Source organism: Mchenga conophoros, linkage group LG18 (genome assembly GCF_057382185.1).
Source record: "Mchenga conophoros isolate Kocher_MC1m ecotype Shallow Benthic linkage group LG18, M_conophoros_male_GT1.1, whole genome shotgun sequence".
Lineage (NCBI taxonomy): Eukaryota > Metazoa > Chordata > Actinopteri > Cichliformes > Cichlidae > Mchenga > Mchenga conophoros.
In genome coordinates, this window is record NC_140543.1 from 9136246 (window position 1) to 9157755 (window position 21510).

Below are 21510 nucleotides of genomic sequence, written 5' to 3' on the forward strand. Positions count from 1 at the left end.
AATAACATAATGTAGGGTGCGATCGTGGCTCAAGAGTTCGTCTTGTAATCGGAAGGTTGCCGGTTTGAGCCCCGGCTCCGACAGTCTTGGTCGTTGTGTCCTTGGGAAGACACTTCACCCGTTGCCTACTGGTGGTGGTCAGAGGGCCCGGTGGCGCCTGTGTCCGGCAGCCTCGCCTCTGTCAGTGCGCCCCAGGGCAGCTGTGGCTACAATGTAGCTTGCCATCACCAGTGTGTGAATGTGTGTGTGAATGGGTGAATGACTGAATGTAGTGTAAAGTGCTTTGGGGTCCATAGGGACTAAGTAAAGCACTATACAAATACAGACCATTTACCATTATGTTTAGAAACAGAGTGGACCTTTCAAATTATTTCACACATTTCCTCTAGGTTCAAATTTGTAGCTCTTTCTCAAAAAATTTGAGTGATTTCATTATTGTAAACCCAGTAAATGTGCTTTTAAAGTGCAATCAACACTTTGAAACGGTTCAAACACTGGATAATATCTCATTATGGCTTCCAGATGGACTAAATAAATAAAAAGAAGCTTGCAGCTAGCAGCATGAAATAGTGAAGAAAGGGGAGCCGATATCATGTGATGCATTATTGAGCAAAGTGTAAGAATAGTCTAAGAAGAATTTTGGCTTTCAAGTTTTCTTCAACTGACTTTAAAACAGTCTTTGTCTCTGTCCTTTGTTACTAAAGTCCTAAAGATACAACACAGTCTTAAAAATAAATACATCTGCACCACATGGGACAGAGATCTTGGCTCCTCTTGTCAGCAGCCTGCTGAGATAATTACACGGTGCAGACTACATGAACATGGCCTAATAATACACAGTGCAGACATGGCAGGCTTGTAAGGTTCACCAGATCAGCAGCTTGGCCCAAAACCATTCTCGTTCTTACTGTTTTTTAATCAGTTGGAAGAAAAAGGTGAACACCTGAAACAGACAGTATTATTTGTAATTGTTACTGTACGGGGGACTTCTTGAAGAAAGAAATCAGCTGCTAATCTGACCGAAAGCTTGTTTGTGTCAATGAAACTTTGAACTTTATAAGCCGATCTTTTAAACTATTCACTGAATTCTCAGCGTCACAAATTACCAACATGATGTTAACAACAATCCAAGGGAGAGCAGCAGCTCCAGTCCTTCATTAAATACCACAAGCGATTAGATGATGAGAGAGAAACTACAGGAAAAGGAAACTCCATCCACAGGTGGACCCACAAGGAAGCGTCACAGAAGAATGAAAGGGACAGAAGGACTGAGAGAGAGTGAGTGAGAGGGAAAAAAACAGGGAAAATCCCAAAAAGTTATTGTTAGAGGCCAAAAACCAGGGGTATTAATATCCAGGTAAAATACCCCAGCTTGCTCCAGATCCTTTAAATCACCTTCAATTAATTCAGTGAGATTTTTTAGGTGTAACTGATTTTGCAGAAATGGAAATGTTTTCCAAATTCAATGTTTTTTAATGTGACATAAACAAAAGTACAAATGTTGGACTAGAGTAGGATTAACCTCTTCAAATCTTATGTTATTTAGTTCCATTTAGTTTGATTAAATCTTCTTTAAATAGCACCAAAACAATACAATTATTCAGCAAAGAATTCAACCCCAGCAGTTTTTATGGGTTGTTTTGAGTTAACTCTAGTATTCAGTGAGGTTTCACGGAGTCCTGAAAACTTCACCCCTGATAAAGTCTTTTGGAGCATCATGACCTGCCTCCTGTCTGTTTTGGCTCCACAATGGGCCACAACAAACAGCTCACCATTAACAACAGAAAGTTAATGTCAAGTGGACATTGGATAGTGTTCAGAACCCAGCCTTAACTTCTCTGATCACCTATTCTGCTTGTCTCTAAAGCCTGTATGTTTTATACCTTGTACTTGTGAAATACTTTTAACATCTCAGTTACAGTTCTGGTATCTGCTGGTATCTGCATGCAGTTTAAATTTGAATGGCTATACACAAATGAATTAATCATCATTTACTCATAAACACAGAAGCATAAAGTCAATCTCAAGTTCCCACAGAACATACATCCCTTAGTGCAGGTATAATGCCTTTCAAAGGCCAGAAGCTGACGTGAGCTCCACTGAGCTGAAATGACAGAAAGGGAGCAGTCAGATACAGAAACACAAAGAACAGGAGAGATAGAGAAGGAGCTTTTCAACAATGCTGCTTAATAAATCAAACAGGCAGATGAAGGTTCTGCAGTCTTCATGAACTCCCTGCACTGTAGCAAGCATGTTATCTCCCATCTCAGAGGTGAAAAATGAGGTTGAGGTAGGTACTAGTACGTCAGGTTTTGTTCCCCGCTTCCCATTTCTTGTTTAAATTCCTCTTCCGCTCTGCCAAAGTTGCTTTGAGGTGATTAGTTTGGTTGAGTTTTATGGTGAGTTATTATATTTTTTCAAGACTTTAGTGTAATGTTGCCCAAAACTCTGTTCACTTAACAGTAATCTCCAACACTCGGTCTTCCTCCCACAGTCCAGCACCATGCAGGTTGGGATAGATGATGCTCTAAATTCGTTGTAGATGTGATTCTGTTTCTTTCTGTGTGGGAGCACTAGCCAGAGCACGACTGTTTATTTAGAGGCTTATACTGCCATCTTGTGGCAGTAGTGAAGACTGACAGGCTCACTTGTTTCATTCATATAGTACCATTTCACAATAGTTCATCCCAAACTATCTTATAATGGGAGGCAAAGACTGCGTAATATTAAAGAGGAAACACCAAGTTCACAATCCCCTATTAGCAGAACTTCCTTTTCTGGAGGGTCGTCTGGTAGAACAAGGACTAAGAGAGACACAGGCGTGTTCCACTGGTTTGGGAGTTCATTGAGAAACCATGAACAACAAACACAAGACCAAATTCGTTGCCTTTGAATACACGTCTATTGTAACAGTTGCAACAACAATTTTAAGGAAAAACAAAATTCAGTTAACATTAGCTTGTAAGGTAATAGGCACCAGTCTGTCTAGTTTGCTGTGTGAAGATGGGATGTGTCAGTATGCCTCAAGGTAATTTGTGAGCCACAGATGCCAGTTTATGATAAATCACAATCTTTCATTACATTAAATAATACATCAGAAATCAACACTTAAGAACATTTATTCTAGAGTTAAACGGCAGTCAATACGTCTTGTCTTTTTGGTTTTGATGAATTAATAAGTTGACTTTAGAGTGTCCAGCAGCAAAAGTAACTTTAATTTTAATAGATATTTTAATAGACATGAGACAAAGTCTGCAGCAACATCACCCTGTGACAACTGGATCGTCTCGCAACATCAAAGTACCTCAGTGTGACAGAAGGACTGAATCTACATCGTGTCAAGAATTCAGGATACGCTTTTTAAGTTTTATACAAATAAACCTTTTTCAAATTTTACCAACTTTAATGATGAAAACAGAAAACTTACAAGCATTTACATGACACTATGGAGTATTAACACAAAATTATAGCTATACCTTGAGGGTAAGGAGGATCCCGTTCTACCTGTTGTGATAAATTACAGACTTTAAATGTTTAAAATAGTGAATCATTAATCAACACATTTAACAGGTCAGACATGATTATCACAGTTTTATGGCAGTCGTGACTTTAATTTTTGTTATTCATTGTCTAGTTTGAAACTATAACTTGGCCCTATTCTGTGCAGCATCAGAGCTCAGATGATTTCTGAGGAAATCTTGGATCTTCTTCCACATGTGGACCTCAGCTGCTGCGTGGGACTTGGGCTCACCTCCCCACAAGACTGGCTTGCCTAAAACCCCATGGAAGCTGGAAGGGCAGTAGGGTCCATAAGGTGGCTCTAAGTAGTGTCCAGCTCCAGGGTATGACACACTCTCAAACTTCTCCTTCCCGTGACGCTTCAGTCTCTCCACCATCTCATCCATGTAAGCCTTGCTGTCCCATTGAAGGTCATCCTCAGAGGCCACAAAGAGGAAATGTCCTTTGGCTCGTTCAATGGGAATCAGGCTGCCCTTGTTCTCCTCCGCCAGAGGATTGTTTAAAACGTATTTGGTGTTGAAGGCCCCTGACTCAGTGGGAATCGCTTTCTTTAAATCAAACATTAATGCAGAATGTATTTGTCTTTTCTTATAGTAGAGAGGGAAAACTATATTGGCAGAGCAGCCATTGATCCACACTGTGGCCTCAACATCTGGTAGGTAAGAAGCAACTGATAAGGCAAGATCTCCACTTTTGGAAAGGGATATTACACCAACTTTTTTACTGGAACCCTGTGGAAAAACATGTCAATGAACAGCCATCAAAGTTGTCTTCAACAACTATGAGTCTTCCAGAATAAATTAACTCACCTTAGTTAGTTTTTTTAGAAACTCGACAGCTTCTTCCAAATAATCCAGGTGGATCTCCTTAATGTTTTTGGGCAGGTCATCGTGGCCATACAGGGCAACAGTCAGAACCAAAAATCCTCTGCTGGCCAACAGAGAGGCTCTTTTCTCTGACAGACCTCCACCAAAAGTGTACAAATCTAACACAGCTGGGAAGGGACCCCTGCCTGGAATGAAACATACATGCAAAGCAAGCATATTTTTGTATGGAGCTAAAATTATGAGTAACTGTAACTAGGACATTTTCAAGTATGTACTTTTTTTCCTAAATGATGCTGACAAACCTGGAGGAGTAAACAGGACTCCTCGAATGTTCCCCTCTTTGATGGGGACCCGAATGACCCCATCTCCCATTAGAATCCTCTCATTAGTCGCCTCTGCCAGAATCCGGCCCTCACCTGCCTCCTCGTGCACTGAGAACTTTACCATGGATGGATTAAGGGCATTTGTCTTCTGAAGTCTTTTATGCAAAGAGTCCGGTGTCATTGACCAAAGCAGACCCATCGGTTCAACCCCAACGTAGCTCCCACTGAGTGAGGGGTCTCTCTTCAAGTCAATCTCCCCGTTGCCATTGGCTCTGTAGGTGGCCGCAGAGCTGAACACAGTTCCCTTGTCGTCGGTTGAGCTGGCTCTCAGGGAGACCACCTGCCTCGACCTCAGCCCGGCCACCTTCACCTGAATAGGCTCATCAAACAGACACCTGGCACTCGGGAGCAGCCTCAGCCTGATTTGGGAAGCCATGTCTTCAGCAACTTTCCTTTAAGTTACACGTTTAGACTTTGCCCTATAGAAAAATAAACAAAATAGTGCTACTGCACACGTTATTTTTATTACTCTAAGAGGTGCTGTGAACTTTAGCCTTTTAGAGTACACACTGGCCTTGTGGTAAAGTTAAAGAGTCCTATTGTATTTCACTCCAACTCTAGCATCCAAAGTGGATGTAAACGACGATGTGATATACGTCTTCCAGCTTTGTTTGGCTCAACAGAACTGTCAAGTTTCAAGGGTCCTGTGCGCTTTTATTTTGATGCCTTCCTTCCTACTTCCCTAACCCTCTCAGACCTGCAGTAACAGAACTACAGAAGCATTAGCGCTAGCTAAAAATCTTTTCTTCCCCCCACCAAGGGTAAAAGAGCAGGAAATATTTTTACATTTCTGTAAAAGCCTGAAGCCTCACCACCTAGACTTTTGTCGAGGATCAAGGGAAGACAGAGTACAAGAAAAGCTTCGTAGACTTTGGCTTCACTAACTAGTACATTTAAGCATTAAACATACGACTTAAGCCTGAAAACAAAAGCTTTACCTGACGCTTAACCCTCCAAATGTGGAGGCATACTGTTAGATTTGTGTTCTCATGAGTAAATATATTAATTTATTTTATGTTGTGAAAGAAGTTTTCTGATTGTCATTTTATTTTGAAAAGGATTTTATTTTGGTGATTATAGACTACTTCACTTCCTGTTCCTGTTGTTCCGAAGCGCGAACTGCTGAAGTAATGTATGGTTTTCCCCTCCTGTGTTGTTAACAATAAAAGAAACGGGAAAAGTAATCAACCACCAAGTGTGTGCATTATTAAGAGAACATGGCCGAAGAAGAAGAAAACTCTTCGAGCTCAACAGGTTATGGGCCCAGGCGTGACACAACAGGAGGAAGATGGCAGAGGTTAGTGTTCAACGGAGACGAAAACAGTTACGAACTTTGGGAGGCAAAGTTTCTCGGCCACATGTGGATCATTGGTCTAAAGGACACTATATTATCAGCCACTAACCCAGATGCAGAGAAGAACGCTGAATGCTACGCTGAACTGATACAGTTTCTTGATGATAAAAGCCTTTCACTGGTAATGAGAGATGCGACTGACGATGGAAGAAAAGCTTTAAAAATACTACGTGACCACTACGATAGTAAAGGCAAGCCCAGAATCATCGCACTGTACACAGAGCTGACGTCTTTACAGAAGAAACCAGATGAGACAGTGACAGATTATATTATCCGGGCTGAAAAAGCAGTGACCTCCCTAAGAAATGCAAAAGAAGTCATCAGTGATGGACTTATTATCGCTATGATTCTAAAGGGGCTTCCTGAAGCTTACAAGCCATTTGCTATTCACACAACTCAAAGCAGTGAAGATTTAACATTCACACAGTTCAAAAGCAACCTACGAAGTTATGAGGAAACCGAGAAATTCGACAACAAAGTAAAAGCGGATAATGTGATGAAGGTTGATTTAACATCAATCACCTGCCATGGATGTGGAAACCGAGGACATTTTGTAAAAGATTGTCGCCAAAAGGGAACACCTAAGTGGTGTAGCTACCATAGAAGCTCGACACACAGTGATGAGACATGTAGAAGAAAAACCAAATACAGAGATGATGCGAAACTAACTGTAGTAAAACAAGAGGACAAGAAAGAAGAGCAGACTTTTGTATTTAAAGTTAGTCAAAGACTTCTGCCTACTGACATAATAAGAGAAGGACTAATGGTGGACTGTGGTGCTACTTCACACATCATTACAGAGAAGAACAAGTTCATAAAGTTTGATGAGACTTTTGATCCTGAGAAACACTACATGGAGCTCGCTGATGGATCCAGGACAAACAACGTCGCACTCAAGAGGGGAGATGCCAACGTCTCTCTACGGGACATACAAGGACACTGTACCACCATCACACTGAGAGACGCCCTGTTCATCCCATCCTACCCTCAGAGCATATTTTCAGTGAAGGCAGCTACAAACTATGGAGCACAGGTGATCTTCAAGAAGGGACAGAATGAACTGGTGAACAAAGATGGGACAGTCTTCTCCATCGAAGAATACAACAGACTCTACTATTTGAAAACGGTAAACAATGAAACATCATACAATGACATGATGTCCTGTGACACTGTTAATCTGGCTTGTGATGTGAAAACATGGCACGAAATTTTAGGACATTGTAATGTTAGTGATGTGTTAAAGCTACCCGATGTTGTAGATGGCATGAAAATCACAGGCAGTGGCATGTTAGATTGTAATGTGTGTACAGAAGGGAAATTCACTAACAACAGAAACAGACAAAGCGACCCAAAAGCGAGTGACCCATTACAGTTGGTGCACACTGATCTAGCGGGCCCCATTGAACCTAGTGGCCAAAGTGGTCATAAATATGCTATATTATTTACAGATGATTTTTCAGGGGCAGTGTCAGTTTACTTTCTAAAACAGAAAAGTGACACCACAGAGGCCACAGCAAAGTTTCTAGCTGACTGTGCACCATACGGCAGTGTTAAGTGCATTAGATCGGATAATGGCACCGAGTTCACAAGCAGTTCCTTCCAGTCTCTTTTAAGGGAAAAGGGTATAAAGCATGAGACATCTGCGCCATATTCTCCCCATCAGAATGGCACAGCTGAGAGGCAATGGAGAACTCTCTTTGAAATGGGGAGGTGTCTTTTACTAGAAAAAGAGCTGCCAAAAGAATTATGGCCTTACGCCATCCAAAATGCAGCACACACCCGCAACAGATGCTACAGTAACAGGACTAAAAGTACACCGTATCAGATGTTAACAGGGAAAAGACCAGATCTCTCAAAACTGTGGATATTTGGGTCAGACTGTTATGCATACATACATGATCACAAGAAACTTGATCCCAGATGTGAAAAAGGGATATTTGTGGGTTATAGTAAAAATAGCCCAGCATACCTGGTCTATAACCCTCACACAGGAAAAGTGTCAAAACACAGACTCGTGAGATTTATCAAGAAGAACACTGTTGAACAACAAACACAGACTGATGAATATGACACAGAAATTCAGACTTATGAACATGTAGTGCCTTTAAAAGAAAGTACAGAACAACAAAATGAAAATGCAGCAGAGAACATACCTCCTAGAGAAGAGGAAACCAACACAAATGAACCAAACCCTGACATAGAAAGAAATGAGGGTGATGAGCAAAACCAAACTGAGCGCTATCCTAACAGAGAAAGGAAACCTCCTAAATATTTAGAGGATTACACATCTAACTGCAAAGATTTAGCAAATGAAACCCCTGTAAGTGTTGATTATTGTTACAGAGCAACCTGTGGAATCCCCCAAACCTATAAAGAGGCGCTGATGTCACCAGAGGCACCAAGGTGGAAACAGGCAATGACAGAAGAAATCAACTCTCTGAAGGAGAATGACACATTCGAACTGACTACTTTACCTACTGGTAGAAATACCATTGGAGGAAAATGGGTCTACGCCCTCAAAGAAAATGAACAAGGACAAATATTCAAAGCCAGGTTTGTAGCAAAAGGTTACAACCAGACACAAGGAATAGATTACCAAGAGACATTTGCACCAACAGCAAACATGACATCTGTGCGAACCCTAATGCAAATAGCAGTCCAGAATGATCTTATTATCCACCAAATGGATGTTAAAACTGCATATTTGCATGCTCCCATTGAGGAAGAAATATACATGGAACAACCAGAAGGTTTTGAGCAAACAGAGTCAGGAGAAAACTTGGTGTACAAATTAAAGAAATCCCTTTACGGGTTAAAACAATCAGGTAGAAACTGGTACAAACTCTTGAATGACTACCTTGAACAAAATGACTTTGAAAGAAACCTTTCTGATCACTGTGTATACAGAAAGGACATTGGACATGAAACTCTACTCGTTATCATCTGGGTAGATGACTTGATCATTGCGGCTAGCAATACTAACTTGTTAAACACATTCAAAGAAACAATGAGGTCAAAGTTTAACATGAAAGACCTGGGGAAAATATCCAGTTTTCTTGGGATACAGTTTATACAAAAAGAGAATGAAATCAGGATGAATCAGAAGAGGTACATTCAAAGAATGTTGGAACGCTTTGGGATGTCTGAATGCAAACCCAGATCCACACCGTGTGAACTAAAAACGGACACTACTACATGTGGAGGAAGTGATGCAAATGAGACTGTTAACTCAAGAGAGTACAGAGAAATAGTGGGCAGTTTGATATATGCCATGACGTGTACGAGACCAGATATAAGCTGGGTTGTTAGCAGACTATCTCAAACACTAGCTCAACCCACGAGAGAGAACTTAGTAATGGCAAAACAAGTCCTCAGATACCTAAAAGGCACAAATGACTTTGAACTGATCTTTAAGAAAAGCAGTGAGAATCTAGATCTAATTGCTTACAGTGACTCTGACTGGGCATCCTCTGTAAAAGACAGACGCAGTACAACAGGCTACTGTTTTGCACTTACTAAAGAGGGACCAGTAATATCTTGGAAAACAAAGAAACAGCCTACAGTGGCACTCTCAACATGTGAAGCTGAATACATTGGTCTTGCAACCACTACTCAGGAAAGCATGTACTTAACCCAACTGTTAAACGGCATGGACAGAAAAAGGTACACATGTACTAAACTGTTTGGGGACAACCAAGGGGCCATTGCGTTGAGTAAAAACCCAGTGAACAGACAGAGGTCAAAGCATATTGATGTGAAATATCACTTCATTCGTGAAGCGGTAAATGAAAGGAAAATCTGCATTGAACACTGTCCATCAGAAGAAATGGCTGCAGACATACTAACAAAACCAGTTACAAGAGTGAGACTCAGAAAGTTTCAAAAATGGTTCTTTGGAAATGCATAAGATGCTATGGGCTAGCAGCATGAGAACAAGGGGGGGTGTTAGATTTGTGTTCTCATGAGTAAATATATTAATTTATTTTATGTTGTGAAAGAAGTTTTCTGATTGTCATTTTATTTTGAAAAGGATTTTATTTTGGTGATTATAGACTACTTCACTTCCTGTTCCTGTTGTTCCGAAGCGCGAACTGCTGAAGTAATGTATGGTTTTCCCCTCCTGTGTTGTTAACAATAAAAGAAACGGGAAAAGTAATCAACCACCAAGTGTGTGCATTATTAAGAGAACATGGCCGAAGAAGAAGAAAACTCTTCGAGCTCAACACATACACTCACGAAATCTCCCACCACTACTGGCAAACGAGCAAAAAGTGTGCAGAGAGCCACGACAAACTCGAGCGCTTATCAAAACAGGAAGTTATCACTAATCCCTTCACAATAAGAGCCTGAACTGCAAACAAACGCAGAGCTGCTCGGTACCGATTATAGCCCCCCAACCCCCCTTCCCCTCTCTCTCTTCCTCTCCACTGCATGGCTTTGGAAAATGTGAATGCGTGCACAAAATTCAGACTTTTAATTGTATTTTCTTAAGTTTTAAAGCTTTATCTGCAATCATACTACATCAAAGTAATTAAGTAATAGAAAAACAACTAAATTAAAACTGAACAGTTAAACAAAAAATTCAATGTTTTTCATTGTCTACAGTACCTTAGAAATTTCAGTATGTGTTTTTTTATGTAGAAAAAAGGAAACTGCTTGAAGATAATAATAATAATGATGGATTGGATTTATGTAGCGCTTTTCAAGGCACCCAATGCCACTATTCATTCACTCTCGCATTCTCACTGGTGGAGGCAAGCTACGGTTGTAGCCAGCCACAGCTGCCCTGGGGCAGACTGACAGAAGCGAGGCCGCCTACTGGTGTTGGCCCCTCTGGCCAACACCACAGATACGCTTCCCAACCCCCTGAGCCACGGTCGCCGTAATAACAACCTTTTGTTTAATAAATGCTGAAAAGCCTGGGAAATCGCACATTGACTACAATGAGACTACAATATGACTACAATAAGATTATAACACAGTATCCAACATCAGGATTTAAGGGCAGAACCAGAAATAGAAGAAAATTTTAGAAGTACTTACAAGAAGCATTAACAGAAGCTTGCCGGAAAATAAACAAAAAGTTGTTGGAGAGTCCAGGGCTTTTTCCAGAAACCACGTTAAGAAAAGATGCGGAATTTGTTAATCGTGAGATGAGGGAAATTCCACGTTTTGTGTTATACATAGAGGGCTACCTAAATGGCTGGCAGGTTTTCTTCAACACACCTTAAGTTTTTGTTTGACTCCTCCCCTCATGCTGCATCTGTCTGAAACTGTTCCTCATTTCCACATTTATGTAATCATCAAAGCACATAGTGATTTGAAAATTGCAGCTTTTCTGGTATTAAGAGATGACCACCTTACTACTTAGTAACATATTCAATAGAACATGTTGGATTTGTTGGAGGTAGTTACCAGTATGTCAGGTTTTGTTCCCGGCTTCCTGTTTAATTCGTCTTCTTGCCAAAGTTACTTTGAGGTGACTAGCTTTGTTGAGTTTTATGGTCAGTTATAATATTTATATATATATATATATATATATATATATATATTTTTTTTATAAAACAGGCCCTGGGACAAAGGGGGTAAGGTCAAGAACTGGTCCAGGATCACACAACAAACACTCAATAATAGATCACAGATAAAAGACCACCCCCACAGGACTACTGGTAGTGGCCATGTCCTTTCCCCAACATATATATTCATTTCACCTAGTAATAACCTCCAACAGGTGCTCTCCAGGTACTCTATCTTCCTCCCACAGCGAAGCAACATGAAGTTTGGGATAGATGGTGCTCTAAATTGGTTGTAGATGTGATTCTGTGTCTTTTTGTGCTTTAATATCAGGAATTATTTTGTCTAATTAAATATTGACTGGCAGCTTTTCTGGGGTGTACCCTGCCTCTCTCTAAATGTCGGACAGGATAGGCTCCAGCCCCCTTAATTATTGGGTAAGTGTTAAGTGAATTGGATAAGTGGTTAAGAAAAATTTAGGGATATTTTGGCTGGGGATCGTAAGCATATTTATAAACTGAAGGAGTAAGTTTAATATTAATAATATAAATGTACTACATTTGACAGATGTACAGATAAGAGCTAGAAGCTCCATTAACAGAAAAAGAATTAACCATGTAATATTTCTTATACCAAACAATATAGTGCCAGGGCTGGATGGCTTCCCGGCTGAGTTCTATAAGCTTTTCTGGGATATGCTCAGCCCAATATATTTAAAATGTATCCAAGGAATAAAACAAACTGGTATTATTCCCTGTGATTTAAACACAGCTGCTATCACAGTTCTTCTTAAACCTTGCAGGGATCCCACTGTCACATGTAGTTATTGATCACTCTCACTAATTAATACAGATATGAAAATTATAACCAAGGCAGTAACAATCAGAATTGAGAAAGTCATCTCATCCATAATTCACCTGGATCAAACTGGTTTTATCAAACACAGACACTCCCCAAACAATACACCTAGACTTTTGGATTTAACGGCTTCAACAGGAAGCCGTTAGGAAAAGCTTTGTAAAGACATTTGTGCAGAGAGCCATGACAGACTGGAGTGCTTACCAAAACAAAAAGTTACCACTGATCCCTTTGGAATAAGAACCTGAGTTGCAAACAAATGCAGAGCTGCTGGATATGTTTTTTTAATAATCTCTCTTTTGAATTTAACCTTTTGGATTTAATGTCAACTTAAATACAGTTTCAGTCAGTGGCAGACCTGTAATATTTGACCTGTACTAAATGAGTATAATAGTATTTGCCAGTGTGGCAAGCACGTCCCATTTTACTTAGAGGTTAACTCTAATGGAGCCAATGTTGCTATGTGAACTTTGCTCCAGATACCATTCCTGCTATCCAGAAAGTACATCATGAAAAGCTATTCGTGTACACGCAGAACACCCAAAACAACGCTTAACAACAGTGCAATCCTCTATGCCAGGGGTCTCAAACTCGCGGCCCGCAGGACGATAGTTTTTGGCCCCCACCTTAATATGAAAATTTAATGTTAGTGCGACCCGCGAGTTTGATAATGTATTTTAATGTATGACGTATGGAGTGTTTCTTTCTTTTCTGTACCTGGCTGGCTTCCTCCTTTGGGCAAACGCGGACATTCGCCCCAGCGTGCTGCGTTCACAACACTTCAAAAAAAGTTTTTTTTTTTAAGTTGCTGCCCAGCGGGACATTATACGTATATAGATTTATACACACGTCAGTGGGATTTTTAGTTATTTTTTCACAGTTATTTTTATTAATCCCTCGGGTGGGTTCCTCTGGGAAATTCGATTTCCAAAAAAGCACAGCACCGACAGAAGTTACAGAGTTATACACACACACATATATATAAATACAGAGACAATATAAATAAAATATACGAAGGGGATAAATAGAATAAATAGGAATAAAAATAAAAATACAAGTGAATTGCACATTTCAAGTATTGAGTCTATATCAATCTGTATTACAGATTGATTCATTTTCTTATTAATTCTTAATTTGCTTATTTATTTTTCATATTTTGTGTTAAAAAAAAAAAAAGAGATTTGCGAAGATTGGAATTTTTTAACCATGCCTTTCTTGTGGAAAACCTAATGCGGCCCAGCCTCACCCAGACTCTGCCTCCAGCGGCCCCCAGCTAAATTGAGTTTGAGACCCCTGTTCTTATGCATTTCTGACTAGAGCTTTTTTCGTGTGTCTGACTCTCTTCTGACTACAAATATGTAGGACTGCTTTCTTTCATTTGCGCAAAATCTCTCAAATTAGAAACATCCTGTTTAAGAGTGATGTTGAAAAACTAGTTTATGCATTATTACTTCTAGGCAGAACTACTGTAATTCATTATTATCAGGCTGTCGTAAAAATTCCCTGAAACACCTTCAGGTGACCCAAAATGCTCCAGTAAGAGTACTGACAGGGAAAGAAGGACCATATTTAAGAAAAAAAAAATCCAAAACAAAGAAGTGAGAGTTCAGGAGGCTAGCGGCAGAGACACAGCAGTTAAGAGGGCTGACCAGGAGGCTGGCAAAGAAAGACGGAGCAGATCTGGAGGCCGACCATGACCATAAAGATCCTCGGCTGACAAGACTAGAGACCGTTGTCAGTTTATACGTCAAGGACCTCCTCAATCACACTAACACTTCTTCTGTAGAGGAAATAGAGTCTGGGGATGAGGTATATGAGTCTGGGCACTGAGGCAGTCTTTGGTGGGAGGACCCCTAGGGAGGATTTTTATGAGAATCAGCACCCCCAAGTCTGAGGCCATGTTCCTCAGCTGGAAAAAAGTGGAGCGCCCACTCCGAGTTAGGGATGAGTTGCTGACCCAGGTGAAAGAGTTTATGTATCTCAGGGTCTTGTTCACGTATCATGAGAGAGGGGATTCCTTTTTTGATTCCTTTTGTCTGTACATTCATGTCCTTGGTTTCGGTCATCTCTCCTGATCTTGTCATTCTATAGGAATGTATTTAGGTTTAATGAGAGTAAAAGAATATTTAAGCGTTAACATGAAGTGGAAACTTGAACATTTAAGTAGTTGTTCATGCTTTGAAACAGCTAGAAAGAAGAATTAAACTGTCTAATCCAGGGAATAATTGTATTAAACATAAAAAACCTTTAATTTAAATCCATCCATCTAGAATTTACAAGTTTAAGGCTTGGTAATTTAGTAACATCACGTAAGATCATGAGATGAAATCTATTGGGCCGAGCTAACTGCGGTAACGCGTTGACGCCATGCAGCCCCATGCAGCGGGTGACCCGCATTAACTCGCTAACGGAGATTTGCCGAGTTAATGCGGTTATGGCGTTAACGTGATTTTAACGAGACTAACGCTGACAGCACTAGAAAATCTAGAATAGAAAATGAAATTATCATGGTTTTGGTAAGAGAAATTAAAATTACCAAACTGCATGAAACTGAACATTAAAACAAAACGTTAAAGGGAAATTTTCATTTGTATTTTTTTCTTCCACACAGTCTTTTTGGATAGCAAGGATTGGAGTGTGTCAAGGTTAATATATCACATTTATCTATACCAGAGTTGCAAATGTTTAACCGAAAACCAAAGGCACATTCTGTTCTTCTACAAATCCTTACCATATCCAAATTCAAACGTTTGAACTATCGAGCCAAGCGACCCGCAGAAAATAACTGCTAAAGCACTTGCAGAGAAACTGGACAGACTGCAATGTGATAGAAAAGCTAAATTAAATAAAGCTAATCATCTACAAGAGAGTATATGAAAATAATATCTATATTGTAAGTACATCACTAGATATAGATAATAGTATCTATATCTATATGGTTCAAGCCTCAACTAATGATTCTGTTGCTTTGTGTAATGAAGCAAGAACTATTCATGGTTCTTTGATCTGTGTGTTACCAGATGATGAAAATGAAACGCATGAAACATGGTTTAAAGCAAAAACAATGTGTTATGATGAGTTTATTTATGAAGTGAGTGAATGGTTATCTGGTTGCGAACATTTGCATTTAAAATATTGGTGTTGATGATGGTGTTAATCCAGAGGACAGTGTTTCAAATGTGGCTGGTAAGCCTTCCATCATTAAAAGGTCAACTAGTGGTAAAATAAGGACGATCTGATTTCCTCGTGTCAGCATTGTTCCCACATCATCATAATTAATGTTGTTCCAGGTTCAACATTGCAAGTGACCAATCACCTTCTTGTGACGTAATTCCTTTGCGACTTCGAAATACCCGCCTTCGATTATTTCGAAATACAAGTGAAGAAGCGAAAAACCGCCGCCTGTCCGCCGAATTTGAAGTCAATTCGCCTGTCCGCCGAATTTGAAGTCAATTTAGGATACTTTCCTTTAATAAACGGTAAGCATTATACATATGTTCCTCACTTGGCTTGCTGTTTGTTTGCTAGCGATAGGCTACTTGACGACAGCATTAGCTAACCAGTGTTCTCTAGACCAGCGTTCCCCAACTTTTTGGGTGTTTCGTGGCCCGGGGGTTGGGTCAGGCAAAATTGCAGTAGCTTCCCTGATCATTTTACAAACATAAGTGAAGAGAATCTGGACTAAAAGGCCTAGACTTATGGTTGTGTGCTGAATCTATGAATCAAACTATCACCTGGAAACATAATTAACTGGTCCATAGCTGTGAAACTGGACATGAGTTCTTGATTCTATGGAGATTAACAGTAATCCAGAAATTTACAAATTTGTCCTGGTACATCGCGTAAATGTTGTCCCAGGGACATCGTGTAAATGTTGTCCCTGGGACATTGTGTAAATGTTGTCCCTGGGACATCATGTAGAATTTGCCCTGGGACATCGTGTAGATGTTGTCCCTGGGACATCGCGTAAATGTTGTCCCTGGGACATTGTGTAAATGTTGTCCCTGGGACATCATGTAGAATTTGCCCTGGGACATCGTGTAGATGTTGTCCCAGGGACATCGCGTAAATGTTGTCCCTGGGACATTGTGTAAATGTTGTCCCTGGGACATCATGTAGAATTTGCCCTGGGACATCGTGTAGATGTTGTCCCTGGGACATCGTGTAAATGTTGTCCCTGGGACATCGTGTAGATGTTGTCCCTGGGACATCGTGTGATAGCTTGTAAATAATGGAATGAAAATTATTGATTGTTATTAACTTGTGAAAAAGAAGTGTAACAAATCCACATGTTATGTTCTTACACCCTTACAGAAACTGTGACTCCTTCACAATGTCAGGTAAATGTCAACTCATGTTGAATAATCAACCAATCAATCCTTTTATTATCACATGCAATGTTACACGTACAACTGCAATGAAAATTTCACCCCCTTCTGACCATACATATATTGCTTAAACATCACATTGGGAAGACAGGTCGGAAACAGTTAGGAAGGTCAGAAAACAATTTAATTAATAGATGAGGAGGAGAAAAAAGAACTACAACCAGACAAAGCTCCTAGAAGACTGAAATGGATGATGGTTGCAGCATGCAAAAAGAAAATGATATCTGTTGACTACAGCATATGCTTTCTCACAGATTACCTTGTGGGAGTAGCTGGACCAAACTCTATTGGTATTTCAAGTTTGAAATCCCTGTTTGACCAGACTAACATTTCAGATGAGGTACCTCTTGACATAAAAATCCTTTTATGTTGTCATAAAACTAATGTTAAATTCTGCTTTAAATACACTTTATTGTACAATTTACTTAATGAATCGTATTCCTTAGTTCTGTTTTTATTTATATGTATTTATTTATTTGTTTTATAAGGTAATAGATGGCCTAATCTATTTGCAGTGTGAGGTATGTTGAAAAGCTTGTTTGATCATAATGACATAGCATGTTTACGTTTTTTGTAATGTATTTGAAAACATAGGTGTATTTATGTTATTTTTATAGAATTTCCCTCACATTTATCCAATACCAAGCCAAATCACTGGAAAAATTTTGGATGGGTCCACAAGAGCACAAAGTGCATACTTTTTGAAGGTATGACTTGGACTGTGGTAACTATGTTCTTATCACAAAGGGTTTATAAGTTGCCACTATAAACAAACAGCATTTTCCAAAATTGAAGCCTTGTCAGAAGAACCTGAAAAATACCTTTCTGAAACCTTTTCTGTGTAAAGACTTGTTCAAAAGCAATGCACACAGATTAAAACATTTCTGTCTTGGCCAACTGATAAAGAACACCAAAAATTGAGTGGTGCGTGTTGAGTCTGTGGTCTTGATTTGTTTTGTACACACTATAGAAATTAATTAATGTAAACCAAAAATGACACTTTCTATATGTTTGTGTATCTGCAGAATTAATTACAAGTCTCACCTGACAAGCTTTTGCAGTTTTGCAGTGTCATTCTTGACAGAAAAACATACTTGTCACATTATTTTTATTTCCAGAAAAACATCTTTCAGATGTATGAGAAATTGATTGGAGCCTGTCTGGAAAACGGCAGCCACTGGACCTTGTTTGTAAGTTGCACAGATTTTGCACTCTCTCTAGTGCATGATACTTTTCAGTGTCCCTCATTAGGAAAGCTCAAGGCCCAAGCCTACCATATCCATCTTTTTACAAAACAGTTTTGTGACATACCCAAGAGGACCATAGTCTATATGAATTCATTTGGCGAGTCGGAGGTCAGAAAAAGTGCGGTGTTGAAAAACTGGAGGTAATTAATTAACATATTTAACATAACATATTTAATTTAATTGAAATCATTACCGAACGTGGTTATTGATTTCTCTATATGCTTTTTATTTGTAATAACTGCGATCTCTCAGCTCATTTGCTTCAGCAAGAGGCTGCGCTGGAGAGTGGACCTTGTCACATGTGAGCCACCCACATCAACAGGATGGGAACTCATGTGGAGTGCATGTCATAATGGTACTGAAAACTATAGCTTTAACCTATATAAGCAATGTTTACATTTTTGCCTAGTCAGTTTTTAAAGCCTTAGAGGCAGGATGGTAAAATCTCAATTTTTTTTGTAGATTGAACCATTTCAGCAGTAATGCTTTGCTTTGGTTGCTCTGTTTTTTTTTTTTTTCTCGGGGGGGGGGGGGGTTAAAAACAAACAAACATTTCTTTGTTAATCTAATTCTTTTTGTTCTTTTTTTTTTTTTTCTTCTTCGTCAATTATTAGTTTGCCCAATCTCTCATTGACGGTAAAACACAAGTGGAGGAGTACAACACTGAAATCACAAAGCTCAGGTCCCGACTTTGCCACTACTTATTTTCCTCAATAGGTAAAGATAAAATTAGCTGCCTTCTTTTTCTCTAACATTGGAAAATGTAACTTGTACTTAAACAAATTATATTTTGCAGATCGAACTAGGAAGTGCAGTCAGTGCTGGTGTGTGATTGCAGCCAAAGACCGGGTACACTATGACATGTCCTTAGCCATATAGATTGTTTATTTAATGGACTTTGTTCATTTGTTTTTTGTTTGTTTATTTCTTCTTCTTTTTTTTTTTTTTTTAAATTCACAGGTGCAGTGCCAGAAATGTGGTGCATACAAGCACATGCGTTGTTCAAAGTCTGTTTGTGGCATCTGTATCTTCTGTGAGAGTAAGTCACAATATAACTAAACAATGTCCAAAAATGTTTAAAGTGAATTTTTTTTTCGTAATTTTGCCTTTGCACACCAGGACTGTGTAATTAAAGTGGACGTTTCAAGATCCAGTTTTTACACAAAACTATTTTAGACATAACTGTGTCGTATTGTGGGGATTTCTCTTCACAATTAAATTGATATAGTGCTGTTTATATCATTCTTCTTTATGTAACAGCACAGTGCAGCACAGCAGAGGGAAAGGAGTTGTGCAGCATAGTGGGTGGCTATACAGGAGGAGCAATAGAAGTAGCCAGTGAAGAATGTCATCAGGGAAAGCATCAGGCAGCGAATGACAAAGGAAAAGTTCCTAAGGGAGAGAACATCTGCAGCAAATCGACAAGTAACAGTGAGATAGGAAGACTGACAGTCAGAGATGAAGGTACACAGACTGAAGACAAAGAAAAAGAAGCAGAAGTATACGGCACAAGTCTGAGTACAGATAATGCTGCTGCTGATGATGTTGACAGGATCGATGCAGATACAGAATTCCAAACTGATTCAGAAGGAACTAGTACAGTTTACAGAGTGCATGGTCGCTTATCTGTACCAAGCTCAAAAAAGAAAACCTACACAATAACAGAAGACGAGATCAAGCGCAGAATCAACGCAGAGAACATGTCAGTTCATGTTTTCAGAGGTTTGATTGGGGTAGATATACATTTCGTGATTTTGATGTCACCTGAAATAAATCCGGGTTACTCGTATCAATGAAGTGACAATGTGGCTGGAAATTGTGCATTTGCTGCAACATATACACAATTACACCATGTAAACAAAAGCATTTAACTTTGTGCGCATGTGTGTGTCTCTCTCTGCTCTTTTGGTGTTTGCACTTTTTCTTTTTTAGGGCCGTAAAGCCAAACTGCCCGCAATGATTCTTGACAGGCCTAAGAAGGCCAAAACTAAAGTAACGGTGTTTAGTGTTCTGAGTGAAGAGGAGGCTGGGGAGCTAGCCCTCGGGTTTGCCGGAAGATTGGCCTGCGATGTCACAACAGACATGGTCTGTAAAGGCATCGACCATTCAAGTGCTGATATGACAAAGTAAGTTAGTAAAACAATATGAAAGTTGTATCTTTTTTGGTATTATTTGTCATTTCCCCGTATTTGGGTTATTGGTGTAACATTGTTAATCTTACTTTCTAATAACAGACAGACTCTTCTCAAAATCCAACACAATCTTAAACATGAGCTGACTGATTCCTCAACCTTCAGTTTGCTGACACACACCTTTGGCCCCGCTGCACTGGATTCTGTCATTTCATTCCTGTGTGAAAAACTTGATCTTGTCTCTTAAATAATGAAACCTTTTGTGACTTTTGTTTGTTCTGTAAATCAGAATCTTGAAAATTGTTCATTGTTGTTCTAAGTTTGTGTTAACTATTTGGCAAAAATGATTGGTTCCTAATCCAAACAGCATAATGACTGTTCTAACACATATCTTAAAAATGCTACAAAGAAAGAAAATTATCACATATGTTTCAATATGAATGTAATTGTGTCACACTCGGTTTGTAGTAGCTTTCCTGTTTTATTTTGAGTTTTGGTATGTTTACACTGTTATTTTTATTTCCCGTGTGTTCGTCTTCCCTTATTAGTTTTACTGTATTTAATTAGTCTGATTTAATAACTTATAATTATTTACTTTCCAGTGTGTATATATGCTCCTCGTTTGGATTATTGTTTGTTTGAGTTCTGCCTGTCTTTTCTATTAAAGATTTGGACTTTTGGACTATTAGTGGACCTCGTAGGTTTTTATTCTGTTCAATTGGTAATTGACTGGGTTTAATTTAGTGGCCTGGAAAACAGGCCAGAGGGGTCTGGTCATTTTAACCCCCTAAGACCCGAAATCTTCCATGGCATGCATTTTTAATTTCTCTTTGATATTTGGGCCGATTGGAACCCGATGAATGTAAAAAGAAAGAATTACCAGGTTTTGGTTTTTTTTACCTAATTTTTGTTTCTGAGAAAAATGAGAGCCACATATGAGGACATTAATTTGAAATTTCGATAGAACAGTTGCAGTATAATGTCCTCATAACTGTATATCAGGCACTTGTTGATCAAGATTTAGTATTTTGGTCTAAATAACCCAAAATGTGATGTCCACATGTGTGGACGCCAGGCTGGAGTAAAGTGTTAGAGCTATTTATACCTATGTAAACTTTGATCTGTGTGTTACCAGATGATGAAAATGAAAAGCATGAAACATGGTTTAAAGCAAAAACAATGTGTTATGATGAGTTTATTTATGAAGTGAGTGAATGGTTATCTGGTTGCGAACATTTGCATTTAAAATATTGGTGTTGATGATGGTGTTAATCCAGAGGACAGTGTT

The 21510-nt window shown here is 39.3% G+C and overlaps 3 protein-coding genes across 7 annotated transcripts; 2 read left to right on the forward strand and 1 right to left on the reverse strand.

The window, feature by feature from the left end:
• Positions 1-3194: 3194 nt before the first annotated feature.
• Positions 3195-11490, reverse strand: LOC146553164 (acyl-coenzyme A thioesterase 5-like). Its single transcript, XM_085253727.1, has 4 exons — positions 11127-11490; positions 4649-5148; positions 4329-4531; positions 3195-4250 (listed from the first exon to the last, which is right to left on the reverse strand). Exons 2-4 carry the CDS (start codon positions 5103-5105, stop codon positions 3642-3644), a joined length of 1269 nt encoding a protein of 422 aa, XP_085109853.1. The 5' UTR covers positions 5106-5148; positions 11127-11490; the 3' UTR covers positions 3195-3641.
• LOC146553165 (uncharacterized) lies at positions 5708-8562 on the forward strand. Its single transcript, XM_085253726.1, has 2 exons — positions 5708-7209; positions 8427-8562. Exons 1-2 carry the CDS (start codon positions 5947-5949, stop codon positions 8454-8456), a joined length of 1293 nt encoding a protein of 430 aa, XP_085109852.1. The 5' UTR covers positions 5708-5946; the 3' UTR covers positions 8457-8562.
• Positions 11491-15790: 4300 nt separating the features above from the next.
• Positions 15791-20910, forward strand: LOC146553166 (uncharacterized). Of its 5 annotated transcripts, XM_085254065.1 has the most exons (14): positions 15791-15934; positions 16770-16795; positions 17098-17183; positions 17332-17364; positions 17461-17550; positions 17962-18033; positions 18142-18230; positions 18343-18445; positions 18705-18807; positions 18887-18939; positions 19051-19129; positions 19351-19823; positions 20023-20216; positions 20325-20910. In XM_085254065.1, the coding sequence occupies exons 2-14, from the start codon at positions 16789-16791 to the stop codon at positions 20467-20469; spliced, it is 1527 nt and encodes a 508-aa protein (XP_085110191.1). In that variant the 5' UTR covers positions 15791-15934; positions 16770-16788; the 3' UTR covers positions 20470-20910. The 5 variants fall into 5 exon arrangements, with proteins under 5 accessions (XP_085110191.1, XP_085110194.1, XP_085110192.1 ...); XM_085254068.1 differs by lacking the exon at positions 17098-17183; XM_085254066.1 differs by lacking the exons at positions 15791-15934; positions 17098-17183 and having other exon boundaries at positions 16730-16795.
• The last annotated feature ends 600 nt before the right edge of the window (positions 20911-21510 follow it).

Bases quoted from the DNA above. Each gene is read 5' to 3' on its own strand.
- LOC146553166 (XM_085254064.1), top strand. From the start codon at position 17,034: ATGATGGTTGCAGCATGCAAAAAGAAAATGATATCTGTTGACTACAGC. The intron at 18,446-18,704 runs GTACTGAAAACT...GTCAATTATTAG, and splicing joins GTGGAGTGCATGTCATAATG to TTTGCCCAATCTCTCATTGA. The intron at 20,217-20,324 runs GTAAGTTAGTAA...TTCTAATAACAG, and splicing joins TCAAGTGCTGATATGACAAA to ACAGACTCTTCTCAAAATCC.
- LOC146553164 (XM_085253727.1), bottom strand. From the start codon at position 5,105: ATGGCTTCCCAAATCAGGCTGAGGCTGCTCCCGAGTGCCAGGTGTCTG. The intron at 4,532-4,648 runs GTTTGTCAGCAT...GTTTCATTCCAG, and splicing joins AGTCCTGTTTACTCCTCCAG to GCAGGGGTCCCTTCCCAGCT. The intron at 4,251-4,328 runs GTGAGTTAATTT...GTTTTTCCACAG, and splicing joins TTCTAAAAAAACTAACTAAG to GGTTCCAGTAAAAAAGTTGG.
- LOC146553165 (XM_085253726.1), top strand. From the start codon at position 5,947: ATGGCCGAAGAAGAAGAAAACTCTTCGAGCTCAACAGGTTATGGGCCC. The intron at 7,210-8,426 runs GTAAACAATGAA...TTATTGTTACAG, and splicing joins GACTCTACTATTTGAAAACG to AGCAACCTGTGGAATCCCCC.